At 43.1% G+C, this 23,750-nt stretch overlaps 1 protein-coding gene across 1 annotated transcript in view; it reads left to right on the top strand.

Annotated features, from left to right (window-relative positions):
• NCKAP5 (NCK associated protein 5) overlaps window positions 1-23,750 on the top strand; it is a gene marked incomplete at both ends in the record, with an annotated part of 755,695 nt that overhangs the window by 275,970 nt on the left and 455,975 nt on the right. The window contains one exon of the mRNA XM_080918408.1: window positions 13,863-13,996. Coding sequence (XP_080774534.1) covers window positions 13,863-13,996 — 134 coding nt within the window. The remainder of the gene's footprint in view (window positions 1-13,862; window positions 13,997-23,750) is intronic.

Raw genomic sequence — 23,750 nt, 5'->3', positions numbered from 1 at the left:
AGGAGCTGGAGGAGCTGGAGGAGCTGGAGGAGCTGGAGGAGCTGGAGGAGCTGGAGGAGGTGGTGGAGTTGGAGGAGGTGGTGGAGTTGGAGGAGGTGGTGGAGTTGGAGGAGGTGGTGGAGTTGGAGGAGGTGGTGTAGCTGGTGTAGCTGGTGGAGCTGGTGGAGCTGGAGGAGTTGTTGGAGCTGAAGGAGGTGTAGCATCCGGAGGAGCTGGAGGAGCTGGAGGAGCTGGAGGAGCTGGGGGAGCTGGAGGAGCTGGAGGTGGTGGTGGAGCTGGAGGAGCTGGTGGAACTGGAACTGGTGGAAGACACACAATTCATTTGAGAGAAAGTGTGTTCATTATTTCTAAGTGGATTTCACTAGACCCCACTTTCAAATGTCCACAGTACCTTCTATAGCATGACCCGGGGATTAAGTCTATTACATGTGGACAACTAGGGAACAGTCAATATCCTAATCAGTAATTTAAATTTGATACTCAAATTATAACAATGACAAGCAATAATTTTTTTCTATATTCTGTGTTCAATATTCAGAACTAACTCATGGCCAGATTAGCTCGGCATAAAGTAAATTTCACCTAAGTTGCTGCTGAGTTTAAAAATCCTAAGTAACTGTGGTAGCATGTGACTTGGAAGCAGTTGTCCCACAGCAAGGGGAACTGTGCATGCCTGTGAGAATGGGAAGAGACTCTGGGTCATGGCACAGCACTAGAAGCTAAGATGTGATTCTGTGCATTTCATGAACCTGGTGCTTCTGTGCAGCCATGTAATCGTAGGGATAGATAACAGATTTGTTCCCAGCACACAAGTGCAGGTGTTAGATGTGTTCAGAGCTACTAAAAGCTTTATCCCTTCTCCAAAGCACAAATTGCAATTTTCATCTTTGATGGTTGTTATCACGTTTCTTTCTGTATGTGAGAGGAGGTATCTAGTTGTTTTTGTTTTACAGTAACCAAGGTTTCTTGGGAATATAAAAAATTTGAATAAAAAACACTACCACCACCACCACCAAAACAGTGAATTCCTTTTAGGGAAAAAAAACCAAAACAACAACAACAACAACAAAAAACAAAAACAAACAAACAAACAAACAAACAAACAAAAAACACATTGAGTTGACTCCCTGCCAACAGTAAAGCTTTAAATGGGGTCCACAAATTATTGGCACACTGTCTTCCTCTCCAACCATTATGTTTCTTTTTTATGGAAAACTCAAACCTACCGAGACTGCGTCTCACTCTGTAGCCCAGTCTTGGCCTCTTTGTTCACACCAATCTTCCTGCCTCAGCTACACAAGTGCACACACTGGTGTGACTTGGTTGAGTTATACACATACACATTCGCTTGTTGACCCTTTGGGTCTGGGTTCCTAATCAAGGGTATATCTGAGCAGTTGAAACAATAACCTATAAAGCCTTAAGAATTCCTCATCTGGCACCCTATGTAAAACATATGCCAATTCCTGTACCAGGCAAGATTATATACTTTAATTGCAGTATAATATTCCCTCTTGATACTACTAGATTGGTTTATTATATATCTGTTTGGACACATGTGCTATACTATACATGTAGAAGTTAGAGAGCAACTTGCACGCGCGCGCGCATGCGTGCGTGCACACACACACACACACACACACACACACACACACACACACACACAAACCTTTACACTCCATAGTCTCTAACAAGGTCTTGGAAGGGAGCAAGGTAAATACATCAGCTGGTTCACTAGTTGTGAAAATTTGTTTGGAAAATCTCTGAAGTGAGGTTTGAAGTGAGGCCTCTGAGTTCTAGTTACCTGGGGTCAGATTGTCTGCACACTTTTGACTCTCTGTTCTTCTGCTCCCCTTCTTGTATGCTTGTAGCTTAGGTACTGTACAATCACAAGAGGAGAAAAAAGAGGGGGAAGGGGATGAGGTGAGGAGAAGAAGAAGAGGGAGACAGGGAGGAGGAGCGAGCAAGTGGAGGAGAAAAGGGAGGAGGAAGAGGAGAGGAAGGAGAGGAGAAGAAAGAGGGGGAGGAAGAGGAAAAGAGGAAGAGAAGGAGGAGGAAGAGTGGCAGGTGGAGAAAGAGGAGGAGAGGGAGGAGGGGAGGAGAAAGAGGGGGAGGAAGAGGAAAGAGGAAGAGAAGCAGGAGGAAGAGTGGGAGGTGGAGAAGGAGGAGGAGAGGGAGGAGGGGAGGAGGAAGAGGGGGAGGAAGAGGAAAAGAGGAAGAGAAGGAGGAGGAAGAGTGGGAGGTGGAGGAGGAGGAGGAGAGGGAGGAGGGGAGGAGGAAGGGGAAAAAAGGGAGGAGGAGGAGGAGAGGAAGGAGGGGAGGAGGAAGAGGGGGAGGAAGAGGAAAAGAGGAAGAAAAGGAGGAGGAAGAGTGGGAGGTGGAGAAGGAGGAGGAGAGGGAGGAGGGAGAGGAGGAAGAAGAGGAAGGGGAGGAGGAAGAGGGAGAGGAAAAGGAGGAGGAGAACTGCATTGAAAACAGTATCCAGTGCCCACTGTCTCACACCATTCATTAATTCTGTGACTATTTTCTATAATTTGAAGAAAGTGCTTAGACCCCAGCTGGACTTCATATCTAATAATCATTTGTACTGTTAGGAATAAACATGCCCCTTTCTCTTTCGTTTATTTAATATGTCCTATTTTTCCAATTTCTTCATGAATAAAGGAGGCATATTTTGTTATTTTAATTAATTAATTCATTAATTAATAGTGTTCTTTCTCTGGTTCATGTACTTATAATGGCTTCTGATCACTGTCATCCACATCACTCTTTGTCATCTCTTTCCTTCTCCTGATGAACCCTTCTTCTTCCAAACAAGCCCCCCTCCCCCCGGGTTTAATCACAGGGTTTCCTTTACATGCTGGGTGCAGCAAGGGCAACTTACTAGTCGATACACTCCTGAAAAAAATGATACCCACATCCCCAGCAGCCACTAATTGTGAGTAGCCTCTTGAGGAGGACTGGCTTCTTGGGCATCCCCCCATCTTTGATGAAATGTTGACAGGCTCAGGGTCGTGCCGAGAAACACAGCTACAGTGAGTTCCTGAGTACAATGGCTGTGCCACGTGGAGAAGGTGTCTTTTTCTCTGCATCTCCCAGTCACCTGGCTCTTACATTCTTTCTGCCACCTCTTCTGTGTGATGGTTCCTGAGCCTTTACACTTATAGTCATAGAGTCATTTAGGACCAAGCACTCAGAAGCATATTTATAGCACTTGGACCAGAGATGAGTCTGTGCATCAGCTACTTCCTACAGGGCATATTTAAATGTAACTTTTATTTTACTGTTTTGAGATAGATCTCTGGTAGCCCAGATAGACTTGTAGCTGGCTTAGGCCAGTAATAAATCTGAAGGCCCCGTCCTCCAGCTTCTGCCTCTGGAGTGTCTGGGATTTCAGACATGTTTGCCTCCTCAAGGTATAGTAGGCCAGGAGTCTAACTAATAAGCTGTATCCCCAGCACTTTAAATGTGTATAATGTCTATATGCTTGTCTTTTCCACTACTGTACAGCTGTTGGTAGTAATTATAGTATGGCTTCAGTGCTTTTAGCTGAAGTTTTAATGGATAGATCCTTTTCATACTGAAAATAAAGATAAAGAGAGAATCTCTCTGGCATAGCATTGTTTATTCACCAACAACTACTTGTAAAAGATGTTCAGTACACTCTGTCTGTCATTGATGGGTCCTTTATAATTACTCCCAACACTGGAGGAGAAGGCACTGGGCTGAATGGCATACCTGTTCCTTAATGTCACTTGACAGTCACAAATACGAACCTTCAGCACTGTACATGTTCAGCTTAATCCTTTGGTAATAATCCCTGGGAGTCCCAGGCTCTCTTGTTTGTTGAACAACGTATGAATTTTTCTACCTGTAAAAAGGGAAGAAGTCCTATTTTATAGCATGCAAATCCCAGAAAAAACATAGCATTATGATTTTTCTGAGAGGTAAAATTTCCAAGATCAATTTTCAAGATATTGCTAAAGTAATAATAAAAATATTTGGCATTCATTTTACTGTGCCATATTTAGGCACAGATTTAGTTTTGAGCTCATTTTTTCTTTCTTTTTGTATTAGTTACTCTGTATTTACACTTGAGATGTTATCCCTTTACCCCAAGATACTCCCATCCACCCTCCCCTTCCATTTGCCTTCATAAGGTGCACTCCCTCCTAATAACCCTCACCACCCCATTGCCTTGGCATCCCCCCTCACATTAGGAAAACTTGACCTCCCTGGACCAAAAGTCTCTTCTCACATTGATGCCAGACATGCTATCTTCAGCTACGTATGCAACTGGATCAATAGGTCTCTCAATTTGTGCACAAAGGTTGGTGTTTTGGTCGATGGGAGTTTTGGAGGATTTGGTTGGTTGATAATGTTGTTCTTCCCATGAGGTTGCAACCCCCTATCACTTCCTTAGTTCCTTTTATTCGCACCCTCATTGGGGTCCCCGAGTTCAGACCAATGGTAGCATAGTCCCTGAGAGGGGCATCTTTATCTAGTTTCTGTCAGTAAGTATTTTGGGATCAGATATAGTGCTTGGATTTGGTGGCTTCGTATGTGGTGAATCCCTAGGTGAGGGGACTTCTGAGTGAGCTAATTTTTATGTATATACAAATGCATATAATAATTTAGGAATGGAAGTGCAATGTGAATTTATGAATTTCTTCAGATACAAGAGTCCCCTATGCCTTAGACACCCCATTCTATCCTGGCAGTCTGCAAAGAGTGACTTAAGGAGTGGGTTGCCCTTTGTGCCATGCTGAAGAGACCTGGGGTGTCCCTGGTCACCCTAGAAAAACGAGCATCTTTTAGAGCCTCTAATTTTTCTAATAACCCAATGCTCCTTTTCAAGATTTCTGTTTCACTTTGATTATAAGTTCTACAGCCAGGGAAAAGCACTAATGTTGCCTTGTGGTACGGTAACTCCTGCTGTGTTCAGTCAGATCTGACAGAATGTTCCAGAAAAACCACTTGTGAATGAAAGAGAGCTAAACATTCAGCCAGGGTGGTAAAAAGGGAAAAGCTAGAAATTACAATGCAGGCCCCTCTCAGCATGGGTCCTAACCCTTGCTTAAAGCATTCACTGTAGACTTTGAGACGTGTTGTGCAGTTCTTCAGTGAGCATCTGTGACCAGCCACACACTAGGCAGATGTTTGGTGAGTGTTGACTCCAGTACCTTCTGGCATATATTTTTTTATGATTAGTATTTATTATGTCTTCATTTGCTTTCTGCTGCTGTCCCTGGGGACCAGTTCTATGTCACGACATTGTCCTTCGTTTATATGATTAATCAAGGGCTAAATGTACTTCAAAAAGAGCCATTCAGGGAGCTGAGGAGACAGCTCATTAAGTAAAGAGCATACCCTACAAGTATAAGGACCTCAGTTTAATCGGAGAACACACACTAAAAACCAACTAACCAACCAGCCAACCAACCAAACAAACAACCCAAAAGGAGCCAACAAACAAGCAAGAAAACAAACAAGCAAACAAACTGGTCTCAAATTTCAATGCCAGGGAGAGAGAAACAGGAAGAATCCCAGAACTTTCTGGCCAACTATCCTTGCCTGATTAGGAGTTACAGGCTAGAAAGACTTAGATTCATGGAAGGCACACAATTTTGACCTCTGACATTTTTGCAGGCCTGTGGCTACATGTGTATATTACTGTACACACATAAATCATTGCCTAGATGTTCTTGTAAGAGAACACACTTCTCATTTTTGATTGGTGAGCTATATTTACTCAACTCATATATTAGTGTTTAATGATTTTTTAATAAAATGATATTTCTGTAAAGCTTTCCTCCAAGATGAGCATGCAGAAAGCTTTCAGATTGTGATATTTTTACCTTTTCCTAAGGCTGACGGTTCTGTGAAAGGGACACTGTAGCATTGAGCAGTACCTGGCTCACGATTCCATGGCCATCTTTTCACTCTTCTAGCTGATCTTTCCTGGGTGATGTGCGAACAGTCTCATTACCTAACAACTCTGAGGCAAACTGATGGAAATCATGGTTTTAAAAATTGTGAAATCTTTCCTATGATCTGTCTGCTCTGAAACACTTGAAGCCGATTCTGTAAACACCAGGCCTGTTGTTCTCAAAGCATTGTTTGAAGAAACAGATCTATGGAAAGAAGACTCTGCCAGGTGATGGGAAGTGTGGAGGCCTTCTGGAATGTTCTCCAGATGAATAAAAAACATTTGTGGAAAATTAATATTAATTGCCAGGATCCTGTGAGCCACTTTGTGGCAGACTTAAACGCTTCGGCAGTAACTTGTACAGTCAGATGTTGACATTATAATTATTCTCTTATTTTAGAAGAGTGAATAATTACCATAGCAAACACTCTAATTTCCCATACACATAATTACACCCATTCACTGAGGAAAGACAGCAATATAAAGATTCTTAGTCTAAATAGGATTCTTTCCTCTCTCACTGATCTACAAAATGAAAGGGGCTTAACTGAATGAACATAAAAGGAACCATCTTAATAAATGCAGTTGCACATGCTCTGGAAGGTGAGCCCTAGCAGAAATGAAATTTATGACTTAATAATTAATGTGTGAAAGGGGCTGAGTAGGTGAGGCGAAGAGTGAGCTGGATTGGCACTCTACAGGCCACCGGGAGACATCCATGGACACGGGACAAAAGCAACAGAGGAAACCATGTGAGGTTTATAAGATCAAAAAAGCTGTATATTATCCTAAGCCTCAGGATTAAGACGAAAAGTGGTTACTGATAGTCAACTTAATGGCAGGTGGTCAGATTCAAAGTCAAAAGGATTCAGCCACACCTTCTAAGGACTTACTGCACAGTTTAGACTATTCAGCAATATGCTACCATGGTGGGCAGTTCCTTACCAAGCACAAGACTTAGTCTAGTCCTCTTGTTAACCAAGCAGTGGTTTGGAGGAGACAGTACAGAGCTACAGATGGAATACTTAGCCAGTGTTAGGATGACATGTAGTTTTTAAAAAGTGGACCTAAACATTAAGAATACAAGGGAGAATGACATTGATATAAGGTTCAGGAAACACTGAGGGCAGTGTAGAAGGGATGGAGTATTGTGGGATGCTATCTTTTAGGCTTTGAACTTTATTTCACAGCAGCTGTGACTATCTGCCCCAAACCTACATAAATTTAGCCCAGCAATACTCTGTCCTAGAGGAGGCAGGAGCTCTCAAAGCTCCACTCTTCCCTGGAGACCAATAGGCACTTAATCAGTGGCTATTAGGTAAAGAGAGACATTTTCTTCAGTTATACAGCTTCTGGTAAGTTTGCCATGGTCTGGTAAATAACCCCTTTCCCATGCTCTTATAAGCAGCTCTAATGCAATTCAACTGGCTATGAAGCTAAAGATGACATGAAAGTACAAGGGGACCTATAGAGAAATGGCAAAGAATCTGTGGGGAGAGATTAACAGAATATGATCAAAATGCCACTAGTGTGTGTATGAGGGGCATATATGCATGTTCATACATGTGTGAAGGTCTCACAGTGAAGCCATTGTATGTAGTTAAACATATGCTAAGAGAAATAAAAAGCATATCAAAATGTGAAATGTACATTAGGTGGGCGTGTTCTAAGAGAAACAGCTAGACTGAGCAAACAAGGCAGATGTTAACTTTCATGGAAAATTTATCCATGCATTGGAAGACAGAAGAAAAAGACTTTGGAATCCTGTGTAGTAAGGCAGGAAGAGAAAGAGGGCATTTCCAAGTTTTACCTCAAATTAAGTCAGCTACAGAATATCTTAGTTTTTCATTGGTCCCTGTGGGTAGAGGCAGAAAAGGAACAGAGTAGAGGAGATAGATGAAAAGCACAAAAATATATCCAAGCCCACGCCAAAGATAATTCAGAGCCGAGCTCTGCAAGTCCAGATTGCTGAGAGCCTGGCATGCCACCCGTGTATGTGCAGAGTACACAGTCAGCAAAGCAAAGGGAGGGGAGAACAGGGAGTTTAAGAATGTAGTCAAGTATGAAGGCACTTAATAAAATCGATTTCCAGGAATCCCTGAGAGGATAATATAATTAATAGCTACTGTTAATTGTGATCAATTAAACATGACAACAGAGAAAGATCTGTGACTAAAGTAAAATGTATCACTGACTTTATGAAAGAGCCCATTGGCCAAGTAAATGATGCATTTGCTAAACTAAGTTGAGAAGTGAGCCTTTGGACAAAAAACCAAAACCCACAAAACCCAGATAAAACAAAAGTCAAGGAAAAGACGGTTGTGTGAAGGCAGTGTGTCTGAACTAGGCTACAGACATCAGGCTTACCACACAGTTTGTTTGTCTACCAAAGTCTTGACTCCCTAAATCAGCCCCATCCACCATTACCATCACCACCACCACCACCACCACCACCACCACTACCACCACCACCACCATCACCACCACCACTACCACCATCACCACCACCATCACCACCACCATCACCACCACCATCACCAACAACATCACCATCACCATCACCATCACCATCACCACCGCCACCACCTCCATCACCACCACCACCACCACCACCACCATCACCATCACTACCACCACCACCATCACCATCACCATCACCACCACCACCGCCACCACCACCATCACCACCACCATCACCATCCTCTTCTTCTTTTAAATCACATATAAGGAAATGATTTTCTGGAAGCTTGTTGAAATTAGAAAGACAGTAAGGCAGAAATGCTCACAGAATAGTCCTTTCGAAGACATGAAACCGTTTTTCATGAATGACATTCACAAATAACAGAAGCTCCTCTTGCTTTCTTACAGTAGTTTCTAGCATCCAGAGTTTATACCAAGGATGGATTCCCTTGTCCCAGAATCAGTTAGATTTGGGTTTTCTCTTAAAAACTAAAAATGGGAGGCGTGATTCTGTTGAAGTCTGCTTTGTCCCTCTCCTCCACGGTTGCTTTTAACTGCCTTGTTTGCTCTCCATTGGTTAAGAAAAACTGTGCATCTCACCCAGTGATCTGAAACCAGAAGTCTCCTTCAATCCTCACCATGGGACACCCATGCCCTGACCAGCCCTGACCCTAGAGCTTGCACACGTCATCTTGTTGACATTGAGTTTCATCTCTTGATAGTCTTGGTATCATTAATAATTATGTTTATCCAGGTTATGGCTGATTTTCATGAGTGAATATAAGGTGAAAGTTGGAAGAACGCTTAGTCCTTAGAGGTAGCTCTTTACATAGACTCGCTGGTCAAGGATTCAGTTGGTCACAGTGGGGAGTCGGGGTGGCAGGAGTGTGAGGTAACTCATTGATTTGCACCTGTAGGGAGGAAGGAGAATTGAATGCTACTGTCCAGCTCACTTTCTCCTTTGCATTCAACCCAGTTCCAGAGCCCATTGGAAGGATTTATCCCCATTAGGGATAGATTTTTTCCCACCGGTATTAACTGAATCTAGGAAGTCTTCTGTAGACATTCCCAGCTTGTCTCTTAGGTGATTCTAGGTTCTCTCACAACATGTTACCATCTTTCCAAGGTTGAACAAGAAGCCCATGGAGAGCCAGAGTGAAAACTTAGATAATTACCTTCCTGTCTTCTCCACTGCATGCATTAATTCATATAGTGTTCTGATGTATGCAAAACTTTCCACACATTTTACTTTCTTTTTATTCCCCAGTTGTATGATGGTATCAAGACAAAATCTGCATGATGTTCTGTTATGAATTAAGTCTCACCATTTGGTTCTTCATTCAGAATCCTAACTGATAAATAACTCTGCACTGGATTCCCCAAGGTGCTCCCGCTGAACCCAGAGCTTGTGTCTTGGGCTGGCATAACTAGCCATCTGGCTCTGGCCTTCGTATTTGGAGGACAAGTACTTTACCCAGTGCATCATCTTCAGTGCATCATCTCCCACCCCTGCACTTTCCTTTAGTAAAGAAAAGTTCGTCATATTACATGGCTCACCTGTGGTTTTTCCTGTAGGACTCCACCTTGGCATATCAACCATTTAGAGAGGTACCCATGTCCTGTTTACCCTTGCAATTTCTGCCCACCCCAGCTCTACTCCCTGTCCTCACCTCTGTTATCTGAGTCACCCCTTTGTCCCTCCTCTCACTTAAAAAAAATGTGTTGTCCTTCTTTTTTTAGCTAGAATGAAAGCTTCGTCTCTCTCAGGTGATGTTATCAGCACTGCGGATATATCCTGTACTGTTTTTATCTGAGCATCACAAAATCTGATTCTGATTCTTCTGTTACAGCCAACAGTGCGTGCTTTAGAAAAAATCAATGCTGAAGTTCTTTATCTGCATTTCAGCCTCTAGGATGACCGAATCTTTCATAACTAATGGAGATATTGAATCCAGACACTTTTATGGGGAAAAATACATCGCAATTTTGTGTGAAAAGCAAAAATGGGACTGCAATTAGGTGCTGTAACTATAGCTTAATTTAGATCCATTTGACATTGGTTTGCTAGAAGTTGATAGAGAGTTTTTAAATTAAAACTAGCCTTTTTGTGAAAACATCAGTTTAATTTTTATATGGATGTGCTTAGTTTATAGGAGTCTGTCCTGGTGTGTGTGTGTGTGTGTGTGTGTGTGTGTGTGTGTGTCTGTATTTGAAATAGCATCATCAAATTTACCTAAATATTATTCATGTGGAAAAGACAGTTGTCCCATATTAATATCAAAACCACTTCAGTGTCTTACTGAAAAAAAATCATATAATGCTTATGTTCTAAAAATACAAAGTATATTTGCATAGAAGAAATGATCCTAATTTCAAGTTTTGGCAGAGCTAGAGATTTATGGAAACAAGTATAGAAAATGGGTTTCAAATGCTTTGCATATAGTGAGTGCTGCTGGAACTCAGGATTGGAGAGAAGAATGAGGCAGTGGGGGCAGCTGTTGAAGGGAATGTCTGAAGGCTTAGCCTGGGAACAGTCTGGGGGTATCTCAGAGCATGTTATATCAATGTATGTCTGTTTTTATGCCTGTGTGTGCATGTGTGCCTGTGTGTGTGCACATGTGTGTGTTTGTGTGTATGTGTTATATCTGCTGGTGCATTTGTGGTCAGAGGCCAGAGGAGGATTTCTATTGTCCTGTTTTATCACTCTCTGCCTTGTTACTTTGAACTAGTGTCTGTTTCTAGACCTGGAAATTCAATGGTGGCTACTAAACTCCCGTGTTCCTCATGTCTCCCCTTCTTAATGGGAGTAACTGGCCCATGTGAGCACATCTGGTTTTTTATGTAGGTGCTGGGAGTCAAACTCAAATCCTCAAGCTTGACCAGCAAGTTCTCTTACCAATGAGCCATGACCCCAGGGATTAGAGAGCCTTTAATTAGGAAGAAGAGAATGGTCAAAGCCCAGAGGCAAGAAGATGTGCAGGTATTTTCAGAATATGATTACATGCTTCTAGAATATAATCTTATATTTTCTTCAAGGTCCCCAGGATAACTTTATCTCCATAAATCTTTCAGAGGACCCATTTTTTTTTCTCAGCACCAATGGGTACCTTATAACCATTCATAATTCCTGTTCCAAGGGTTCTGTTGCCTTCCTAGCTCTACAGGTCCCAGGTACTCCTTAGGGCACAGGTAGGTGGAGGTGAAACACACGTATAAAAATTAATAGACTTTAAAAATAACAAGCTGTAGAAACTACATCTTCCTTGTGTTCTTGCAAAGATTCATTACAGGTGACAGGCTGGTAACCCTGAACATTTATCATGACAGTCACGACACTTGCTTTATCTCAGGGTGAAGCTCCTCAAGTCCCTTCTTCTTCAGAGTCTCGCCATCCCATACGTGACCCCATAGAACCACGTAGGCCGTACTCGGGGTGTTCCATGCAGCAGCGTAACCGCAGTGGTGTTGCTGTTGCAAACTAAAAGCAAAACTGAGACACAAAGGGACTGGATGCGGCGTCACTGTGGCAGAGTCAGTATTACGTGGAGGACCAAACAGTGCGCAGGACAGTCTGTCAGTCACATGTCTCTGTGAGACCCACCGGGTTGGCAAAGATTTTAAAAGCAATGAGTGGTTTGTTCTGTTTTAAACCTTTGAAAACCAAAATTAAAACCAGCTCTTGAGTACTGTTTCTCCAACTCTAAATTCTCAGTCAGGGCTACTTAATTTTTTAAAACTCAGGAGCCATTTTAGACTGAGACATTTTATATGACCATAGATATGCAGGTATATAAAACATGAAATGACTATAAATCACAGCGATTTGTTTAAAAACAATTCTTCAGTGTATATGTATTTTACTGTCTACTAAAAACTAAAGCAAACCTTTATGCCAATGAAATGAACTTTCCTGCTTGTTGTGATGTAAGGAATGAAAACTCGTGACTATTTATATAACAAGGACCACAGTGCACAGAATGTCTTCTGATTTTTGTAATCATCAATACTGAGGGCAGTATTCCCCTTTAATATATGCTATAAGATGACCAGGTATGTCCGTAGTCCTTTCAGAAGGTGTTAGAAATCCTGTGCTAATCCCAAGCTAGAATTCATCGACCCAAAGTCAGTGACTCCACAGCAAGAGTTAAACAAGTGTCTGGACATAGTTCAGCGCACAGATGTACTAATCGGATCAGAGCATGCTGAGAGACGATGGCAGCAAAGCAGCGCCTCTCCTCGGCTTCACCCTGAGCAGCCCGACTGTGTGCATGATCCTCTGTCATGTACAGTCAGGGAACCCTGAGCCAAGAGGTCTCAGACAGTGTCACTTGAGGTACAAGAGGAGGGCGAGGTGCGCCTGCTTCCGAAGGCTGAGGAGAAGCTGCACACGGCGGCATGGACGCCACTGACACAAACCCATTGGGTTCTTTACTTCTTTGATTTTTGAATTAATTTTGCTTGTTGAGCATTCATGAACTTGTACTGTTTTTAAAACTTTCATGATCCCCCACTCTACCCCTCTGCCGCACATCCAGTCTGACTGCGTGTGGGGTTCTGACCCACAATTTCAGAAGATTTAGTCTAATTATCTTTGGATTCTTGGTCTTAATATACAGTGGAATATAACAGTGACACTGTGTCTAAATGACGTCCCAGAGAGTGAACAGATGAAGTCATTTTGAACAGGGATGCTTTGATACCTGAATAATTATGACTTTGGTGGGAGTTTGGGGACATAGTTCCTTAAAAAGACACCTCGGTTTATTAGAACTTATTTCGGTAGCAGAGTCAAGCCATTCAAACTCAAACTCTTCCACCTTCTGGTTTCTGCGATCACATGAGCATGTGTGTGTGTGTGTGTGTGTGTGTGTGTGTGTGTGCCTGTCCACAGAGGCCCATGTGGTGCCAGAGGATGGCATTGGGATGTGTTCCAGTCACTTATCCAGTTTATGTTTTTGATCTAGCATCTCCCACTGTGCACAGATTGTTCCTTTATAACTAGACTGCCTGCCTGGTCAGCAAGCTCCTGGGGTCCACCTCTCTCTGTTCCCCAGCACTGGTATTAGGGCTGCTTACTGCTGCTGCTACCACTCTCACGTTGGTGCCAGAGAGCAGGACTCTGGTCCCCTGCGTACTCATAAGGCGAATGTTTTATCTACCAAGCAATGATGTTTCAGGCCAGGGGTTTCTGTGCTCCTAAATACATGTGTAGATCTTTGACTCTTCATTTCCTGGTCTATAAGAGGTTAGTAAAAAAATCTACTACATAAAGCTGTTATCATTCTATGTGTCATGTGTGTATGTGTGCATCTGTGTGTGTGTGTCTGTCTATGTCTATATATTTATGTGTGTGTATCTGCATGTCTGTCTGTGCCCATCATGTTTAGGTTAGCTCTTAGCAGCCAGCAGCTCTCCCTGCATCTTGCTTTGACACACAGACCTTCTGAAGGCCATGCCCTTCTCTGTCTTGTAGCATGAGAAGCTGATACAGGAGCTGGAAGAGGAGCGACAGTTGCGGCTACAGAGTGAGGAACGGTTGCGGGAGGTGACCCTGGAGTCAGAGCGCAACAGGATCCAGATGCGTGGCCTACAGCAGCAGTTTTCCAGGTACTGCTCTCTCGTGCGCACCATGGTCCTGAGGCCCGCCCCCTCGGGACTGTCTGGGAGGCACACTTTTGTTGCCTTCAGCAAGTGCACCAAGTCAAACCATTCTCTTTACAGCTTGATCAATCCTCTGGAACTCTTTTGACCTCACAGTCAAAGTTTGTGAAAAACTGGTTGTCTTTTCTTCTCGGGTAGCTTCCCAAAGTGATGTTTGTAAAATATTAGGAATTATGCTTATTCCCTTTCTAGCTTCAGATGAATGAGACTCAGACTACGGTTTATTTATTTGGCTTTGGAACGTACTGGGGGTAGGGGGAGTAACTCCTAATCTACTTTTCCAACAGCTGGGCTGGCTGCCTCCCCAGCTGTGAATACTTGCTGTTTAAACCTTCCTGGGCTATTTCTGCTCTAGCAGTCTGGTATCCTGGGGGAGGGCATTTCACTCTGGCACTTGTGCTGCTGGTCCATTACTTATGGAGACATCTTGTTCTCCTACATTCGCCTCCACAATGTCTTTCTTTCTCTCTTTTCTCCTTCTCTCTCCTGGTCCCGACTGGAGGCCGCTAGCTCTATCATTTAAACTCTACCTCTGTGTTCTCCCCAGTAATTACCAGGAGCTATTTTTATTTTCCCAATGGTTTTAAAGTGGGAAGTAAGGTTTGGACCACAAAGGCTGGTACAGGTGGGAATTTGCTCCTCTTGGGGTAACCAAATCTTGGGGTACAGAATTTAGCATATGAATACAAGCAGCATCAGCCCAACCACCAACAGTTGTTTTGTGAGTTTGCTAGGGATTAGATTCTGTAGGTGTGGAGTGTCTATGGCCAGGAGGATAATAAGGTTTTAATGGTCATCCTAATAATATTTTGGCATATGAGTCCAATTATTTGGTATATTCTTACTTTCTAATGAGTAGACAACAATAAAGAATAATGGGTTTATTTCTTTTAAAAAGGTAAGACCACTTTTTAGTTCTAGTCATGTTCTGTAGGGCCAGATGGTGGCACAGCTTCTATGTGAAAGTCTGTTCAGTGCTAAAGGAGAGAACGAGAATATGTGCCTCAGGCTCCACTCACTTTCCTAAGGAAAATGGGGAAATTACTTTATTCCACATTTTATCTGTAGGTCATCCTAGGCGGAGGCATGCTTGGGAAGGCATTTACATAGGAAGCTTTTTGTATCAGAAGTTTAGTCTCCCTCCCTCCCTCCCTCCCTCCCTCCTTCCCTCTCTCCTTCCCTCCCTCCCTCCCTCCCTCCCTCCCTCTCTCCCTCTCTCCCTCTGTCCCTCTCTCCCTCCCTCACTACCTCTCTCCCTCCCTACCTCTCTCCCTCCTTCTCTCTCTCCCTCTCTCACTCCCTCCTTCTCTGGTGGTACATGCACACACACACGCTGTTGCACACATGTGAGCAGAAGACACTTTTGGATATTAGTCCCTGCTTCCCATCTTGTTTGAGACAGTACCTCTTGTTGTCCCCTCATGTGTGCACCAGGCCAGCTGGCCAGCAGGTTCCTGAGATTCTCTTGTCTCTGTCTCCCATTTCCCAGTGGGAGAGCTAGGAATACAGATACATGGGCTATTGTCTGCCTTTATGTGGATTCTGGGGATCTGAATGCGGGTTCTCATACTTACACAGCATTTGCTTTACCCACTGAGAGGTCTCCACAGCCCCACCTCTGCGTTTTTAAATGTGTCGCAGAGAGAGAGAGCTCAGTTCATCCTTGAGATCATATCCCTCACCGCGGCTAACACACACTGCCGATGCTCATGTCCTTGGCTTGGGGGCTGCAAAGATCATGGCAGGAAGAATGTATGACTCATCTGTATTCATTACTGTAATTTAATATGCTGTCAAACTTATGAAATTACTCAGGTGCTGTAGAAAAGCACCAATAAATACTTTAACGTTTCTATGGCCCACCCCTCAAGCCCCTTCTATGCCTTTCCCCTCAGTTCGTCTCTCTGTGGTGTGAACTCTAATGTTCTGTGTAGGAGCCAGTAATAACAGAGGCTCTCCAGTCCAACGGGAGGCACTGGTATGGAATACCTGCCATCTTAATGATACAGGAAGGAAGGGGCAGGGCTTGCTCTTTGCACTGTCTAACTGAGATGTCTGTATTCAAGCTATTGATGTCCATGATGGGCCACAAAAGACACAGTAAATTATTTTCATAAGTTGCTAGGTGATGCTGGGTCACCAGTTGTAAATCCAATGACAAGCCCACATAGATTTGAGTTACACAAGAGTCCAAACTCTCTCCTGGGCTGAAAGAGAAGATAATTATATGTACAATAAATAGCGGTTGCTTTTCCATACTGCTTTTGTGAGGATACTTCCCACTGTAATCGGGTTTCTTATGTCATGCTTAAAGGGCCTTAGAAAGGTCGTGTGCAATTATAGTCAGAGAACTGATAGCAGCCAGCTGGGGCGGGACATGTATGACAGATAATTACATGGGATCATTGAACTATTTTTGATGGCCTTTCACACGTCAAACTTTAGTTTTGAAGGTATTTCTGGTTGTGGTTGTTGATACAGTTCTTGGTCGAGTCTTTTTAAAGTGCTCAGTGTTGGATAGACCTTTTGTTATATTTTACAGTGGAATGGTCATCTGATGATTTACTTAGGAATCCAAATTATTGTGTTGAACTTTAAGCCTTATAAAGAGATTTATATTTAACTCTGTATGTGCCTGGGTGGGGGTATGTGTCTGTGAGTGTGATGCCTGTGGAGGCCAGAAGAAGGGCATTGGAGCCTCTGGAGCTGGAGCTAGAGATGGTGTAAGAGCACCTGCTTTCAATGCTGGGAACTGATTTCAGGCCTTCTGCAAGAGCACTCCTGTGATTAACTGCAGAGCTCTCTCTCCAACCCTCAAATTTAAAACTTTTATGTTCACAGTGTTATCTCTTCCCACCATGGATTGACAGTTCTCTTTATATGTATTAATTACTGGAGTTATGAAGTTATCCCCCCACATACACACCATGGGCAGATGTTAATTTTTAAATCAAGTTCATGTGCCCCCTTCTCAGATGCCTTATAATGAAAGGTTGATTTCCAAGAAGGCTGACAAAATAAAACAACCCCTCCTCATAAATTTCCTCAGAAGATAGAAAGCCTAACAAGGATGCTCACCACAATCCCATTATTCAGTAGAGTGCACAGTAGGAAAGATGGTGTTCTCATGTCAACCCCCCTCCCACACGTGAGGGAGCCCCTCAGACTGTGAGCTCTTAGCATGAGTTGGCATTACAAGGGGGCTTCTTCTGTGAGGCTACACATTCAAGGCTATTTCCAGAGTAGGTGGTGTTTAAGCTGTTGCCTGGTGGGGTACATACTTGGCTGAGTATATTTTATGAGAAGTTAATGCTGAAAAATCCCATAATTGTTCTTCTCACCCTCTTGGCTCTTTTAGATATTTGCTCAGTATGTGATTATATAGTTAGCCCAGCTTAGTGGTGTAGACAGAGCTTAGGACAGGGATTCTAACTTCTAGGTAAAGATGGTGATGGGCTAAGGGCCATCCTCCTCACCTCTGACTAATGAAGTGTTTGTGCCTTGATAGACTCACCTGGAGGAGTGTTTGTAGCCCGTCTTCTCCAGTGGGTGGGAATATTACCTTTCAGTATGGGGCTTTTTTTATGAGGAAGCAATTCACATAGAAAGCAGTAAGTCTATAGAGCACTGATATCAAACAAAGCCATACATGATTTACACATTGGATTTGGTTCCTAAGGAAACAATCTAGTGAGTTCATGAATTGTCCCTGAAAGCTGCTGTTCTTTTAAACCCACCCACCCGAGTATGTGTGTGTGTGTGTTTGTGTGTGTGGTATTGTGGTATGTGCATATGTGTATATGCACATATACACATATATATGTATGTGCGTTGTGAAGGCAGGTTCACATGCATGCCAGTGTCTGTGTGTGTGTGTGTGTGTGTGTGTGTGTGAAGGCCAGATAACAAGTTTGGAGTATAATATCACCTTATGCCTTGGTAGAGTCAGGACTTGTTCCCCACTGTGTACCCCCAGGCTACCCTGTTGACAAGCATCTGATCTGGTGCCATCTCCCATATCAAAGTATCAACACTTGAAAGGCAAAGAAGTGCCATTGCACTAACCTTATGTGGCCTCCGAGGTCCTATCTTGGACTGTCACTCACACGCAGTGCACACAATGAGGGCTTTACCCACCGGGCTGTCTGTTACAAAAGTCCACCTTCATTTGCAAACAAGAACAAGGAAAAGTGCAGATGCAGATGACAGTGTCTTGCTCACGGTGGGGAGAGAAGGCCGCTGTTTAGACTCAGCGCATGCAGCCTTCATGTGTTAATGGGTTAGCATGCTGAGGCATGGACCCTCAGAGGACATTAATGATTGCATAGAGCTAATAGTGATGTCTGGTTCTGTTGCGGAGCAGCTCTGCGCCTCGCTCTTTGTCAGTTTGAATTAAAATTGGTCTAGCAGACTCAGCAGCTGGCAGGCATATTTTATAAACCGTTTCCTGTCAGTAAATGATATCACGCCTGAAGTATCAGAGCCAGTGTTTCCAGCTGTAGCCTCAGTGTCCCCATTGTATGAATATCAGTGCTGTGCATGTAAGCCAGGGGAACAGCCATGCTGAGGCTCTCTTAAGCAGCCAGACTTGGTGAGAATCACCTGTGTGAAGTTCAAGATTCCCACTCCCGGCTTCCCGTTCTTTGCATCTGGTTTAACCTTCTTCCCTGAGCCCATATCCTCTGCCTTGAAGCTGTTCCCTTCCTTACAGTATCAGGGGTTCTCCCGTCATAGTTAACCGCTGTGCTTAAGTCCGGCTGGCTACATGTTGGACTTGGTGAGGGTAGAATGTAGTTGGTTCTTGCCATGTATCCCACTCAGGGGTTACTGTCCCCACTCTCCTCTCTCAGGTATTTATATGATCCTCAGGCTTATTTGTGCTGTCCACTGGGAAGCATGGGGACCCGACAGAGAAGGGGGTGCCAAAAAGCATAATATACCCTTAGCCAGTCTCTGTACGGCTCACACATCCATTCAAAGGACATCTTGGGGGTGAGAGAGATGGCCGAGTTCTTGCTATGTTTGCAGAGGATTCAAGTTTGGATCCTTAGAACAATGCTAGTAACTTACAATTGCACATAACTAGGGTTTCAGGGGATTGAAGCCCTAGTTTGGACTTGTAGGTACCCCACACACAGGCATCCATGTATGTAGGCATATACACACATACTTGTAAATAAAAATAAGTCTTAAAAGCTCGAAGACAGCTTTCCTACCTGTTTCCGAATGACACACAAGAGAGGAACCATCTGTTTACCTCTGGATGGTCAGCAGCTCCCAAGGGCTGCCGTTCCCTTCCCAGACCACCAGAGACTGTGGTTTAAAACTTCAAACAATTAACAGCTAGAGGAAAACATAAACAGCACAGTACAAAATGTAGGTGTAAGGAAGGACTTTCTGAAGAGGCCTCATTAGTGAACAAATGAAGGGCAATTTGCTAACTTTAGCTCAGCCCTGAGCCTAGCTTTTCTGAATGCCTTGATCCTTCTGATGAATACAAAGGGCAGTTTCTTTCCTTTTTTCATACTGGTATGTAATATTTTATTTTATACCACCCTTCACCAGGGACCTACCAACCATCCAACCGTCCCATTTAACTTCCTACTTTATATCTTCATTGTTGTTGTTGTTAACAGTTTTTTGCTGATCATACCCCCCACTGAATCCAGGTAGCATTACCTGTGTGTATCAGCATATGGCTGTGTACTGTGGGAATGGGGGAAGCTATCATTATCCATGCCTATGAAGAAAAGTTATTCCTCAGTGGTCATCACTGCCAGAAGCTCCACAGACAGGGGCAGGTCCTTGAGTTCCCTTTCCCTTCCATGCTGAAATGGAGACTGGCCTGATCTTGTGCCAGTCTTCTGCAGGCAGACAAGGTTGCCTTGAGTTGATGTGTTACATCTATGTCACCAGAAGGCAGCTGTTTGTGGCACCTCCCTTTCTTGGATTATCTGTCTGCTTTCCTCTACTGTTCTAGAAACTCATTTACTATTGATTTGAAGTTGATATTTCTACACTCTCTGCGATTTATTTTGGGTCAGGGGGGGCAGCGAAGGCTAACACTTTTCTTTGGAGACAGCCTTCTAATTTGCCACTCCTTATAAATATACCAGAAATCTCAAATGGCCAAGAAACTGATTGGAGGATAAATTTCTTTGGACTGCAACAGATGGAAGAAAGTGTTTTAAATGGCCTATTTCAGCATCCTCAGTTAACATTAACATGGGCCATATTTTCCTGGCTGAAGTTTGCATTCTAGTGATCTTACCTCAGTAACGCCAAGACAGCAGGAGACAACTCTATAGAGAGCCAGAAAGAAAAACCGTTCCAGCTTGGGTCACCACCAATTTAACAAATCTGGAACATTCTGCTCTCCCTTTGTATCTTTATTTCTACCTAAGAAAAGTGACACTATGTTAATTCTTGAGGTTCTAAAAGTGAAACCATTACAGGCTGGGCCCCAGCTCAGTGGGTCTGGAGGTTACAGAGCAAAAAGCCTAAGGACCTGAGTCCATCCCTAGGACTAAAGTAACAAACTAGGTATGGTGGTTTGTTCTTGTAATCTCAGTGCTGTAGAAACAGAGATGTGTGGGTTCCAGCCAGCTCAGTCAGCTTGGTGGACTCCAGGTCAGTGAGAGACCCTGCCTCAAAAATAATGGAGAGGATGGCAATTTGAGAGATAGCACCCAAGGTTGGCACTGGGCTTTTTAGCTTTCTGTTTCTGTATGACACACACACACACACACACACACACACACACACACACACACACACACACACACCCCAAATGTATATACATACACACATACATACCAAAACACACAAACAAACAAAAAACCATGTTTTGTTGTCTGCTGGGCATTTCTGCAGTGCCCATAACCTTCATGCATAGTGTGGTATCTTTACAGGCATCACTACCCTGCCCTTGGCTTGATCAGATACTAGTGTTACAGTACCCCCTGCAGGTTCCCCAGCATCTCTATTTAAGTTATTGGATCCTCCAGGCCACCATCCTTTCCCATGTAAAATGAGGAAAGCAGATTGCTTTATGGTTTTATAATGCCTTTCATGCTCTTTAGAAGACAGTGAGCTAGGAATCAAATGCATTTATTTATCGTGTGAAATAAATATTACACAGTTGTAACCAGGCCTTTGAAGTCTCTAGCCCTGATTTCTTATGCTGAGGTGCTTGGATAGACTGATTGTCTTGGGGCCTTGGCTTTTATCACAGTGGCCTCTGTGAGGCCTGTCTGGGACCATGTTTTCGAATTTGACTGAAGAACTCTCAATTAGAGAGTACCATACCGTATTAAAAAAAAAAAACAAGTTGGGGGAGGCAATTAAAATTAAATACTGAGGGCCCTGAGTAACCAAAGGAAAGATGAGTTTAGCTGAGATGCCATTACCGTTCTTCATCCCAATGATGTCTGCTTCAGGATTTATGAACCTGGTAGGACAAACCCTTAGGACTGGCAGCTTTATATTGATACTACTTTTCTCTCGCTTACATTCAAATAATTGCTCTGACCAGATAGGCATCAATACAGATATACCACTGATGATGCTGGAGGGCCCTCAGTTAGTAAAGCATTTGACTTGCAAACATGATGGAGGCCTAGAACCCATGGGGAACAAAGGAAGACATGTTGACAGGTACATACTTGTAAACCTCGTGCTGGGGATGTGGCAATAGGCAGGCCTTATGCCTCACTGAACACCAGGTTCAATATTCCAGCTGAAAATGAAAATTTGTCTGGAAAAAAAATAAACACACATTCATGTACACACATACACAAGTACACACACATGTATACACACACATACATATACACACACACAAAACCCAAGATGGACAATATCCTAAGGAACAACATTCAAAGTCGAATTCTAATTTACATGCATGTACACGTGTGTGTACATACACCAATATATGCATGGCACACACACACATGCACACAAACACAAAATTAGCAGCGATTTACATTTCCTCCATAGGCTTTTCAGTGACTTACCATAATTTTGAATTTGGTATTGTCTCTACCCCAACAGACTTTTAAGAAAATAAGTCAAGCACATAGAAGGATTTTTATTTTTCACTCAGTAGTCAAAGCTTTGTTTGGGGTGCTCACATTTAGAGAAAATTCCCTTTCTAAGTGCACAGTTCAGTAAGTTTTTGCACATTCTCTTGAATGGTCACTACTAGCATTAAGCAAGCATGGAGTCCTTCCGAAACCTAATTCACTTCCCATCTATACCCCAATCCCCCAAGCAACTGTGGATCTGATTTCACTTCTGTGGCTTTGGGTCTTCCAGAACAAGCTCATAAATAAAGGTGGGAATTGCTCCAATTCACTTCGGACACCCAGCTCTGCTCTTGGAACTGCCTTACTGCTATTTCCTTGCTGACTAGTTCTCCTTGCTTTTGGGAGGGAGCTGTGTGCAGATATTTCCTGTTGGAGCATCCATTCACCTCAGTGCAAACCATTGGGTATTTTCTGGGTGTTTTAAACTTTATGTTAATTTGTTTGTGCATTTATGTTTGTGTTCTACATGAGGGTATACACAGTGAGTGAGTGTGTGTGTGTGTGTGTGTGTGTGTGTGTGTGTGCGCGCATGAAATCACCTTATAAGACCCACATATAAAAAGAGGGGCCAGAGAGCTTGATCAGTGGTTAAGAGCATAGATTGCTCTTGGATAAGACCCAAGTGTGTGTGTGTCTGTGCATGTGTGTGTTTGATTGCTAAGTGAATTTTTCCACTTCATCAGATTAGCTGACCATTTCCTGAGTAGCCGTCACATTGTATGTCCCTTAGCAATGTCCAGGTCTCAGTGTTCAGACTGTCATATGCTTGACAGAACAGGAGGCACCCCATGCAAAAACCAGCAAAAGAAAGAAACAAACAAACAATAAAACCTGGGCTCAGTGAATTGTTCTACAGTGAACATCTTTCAACGTAACACTAGTTTGAAATGAGAAGTTGGTGCCCTGGATGTAAGAAAGAAAGGAAGGAAGAAATGGATGGAGGGAAGGAAAAATCTTTCAGCTACCTGGTGCTTCTTTCCAGTCTTGACTCTTTGACAACTAACTTTAGAGTTAAGTGACCTCTTAGCTTTTTTTTTTTTTACACTAGCTTACATTTAATACTTACTGTAAAGTGTTTCAATTTAATCTTGGCCTTATTATGTAAAGAACCTCTAAGTTCCTCCCCATTGCTATCTTTTCCCTCACACTTGCCCACTTCATTTCTTTTTAAAGGACGTATCTTATTTTCATGTATGTGTGTCTAGAGGGTTAAATGGGTGTGTACACATGAGTCCGTATGTCTCTGGAGGCCCAAACAGGGCGTCTGCTTGTATCTTTGTCACGATGGTTATTTGTTGATTAACAAATAAATGAATAGATATATGAGTGAATGGATAAATGAATGAATGAATATCTTCCCCGCAGTAGAAAGATGGCTCAGGATTGTAATTTGACAGGCTTAAGCATATGGAAGAATTTTATGAGTAGTGTGTTTATGACAGAAATTTGCTTCCAAGGGAGGTTATAGAAAAGCTGTTTCTGGGGATTCTTTACAGCTTTGATAATAGTCATCGCTCTTGGAGTTATAAAGTGTGATGGCCTGGGAGGATGAAGACCTGGCTTTCCATTCCAGGGCTTTGATGATGGAGTGCTCACCTATAAAAGATGAGCTG

The sequence above is a fragment of the Micromys minutus genome (assembly GCF_963924665.1).
Source record: "Micromys minutus genome assembly, chromosome: 6".
In the NCBI taxonomy this organism is placed as follows: domain Eukaryota; kingdom Metazoa; phylum Chordata; class Mammalia; order Rodentia; family Muridae; genus Micromys; species Micromys minutus.
This window is presented reverse-complemented; position numbering and strand designations above follow the sequence as displayed.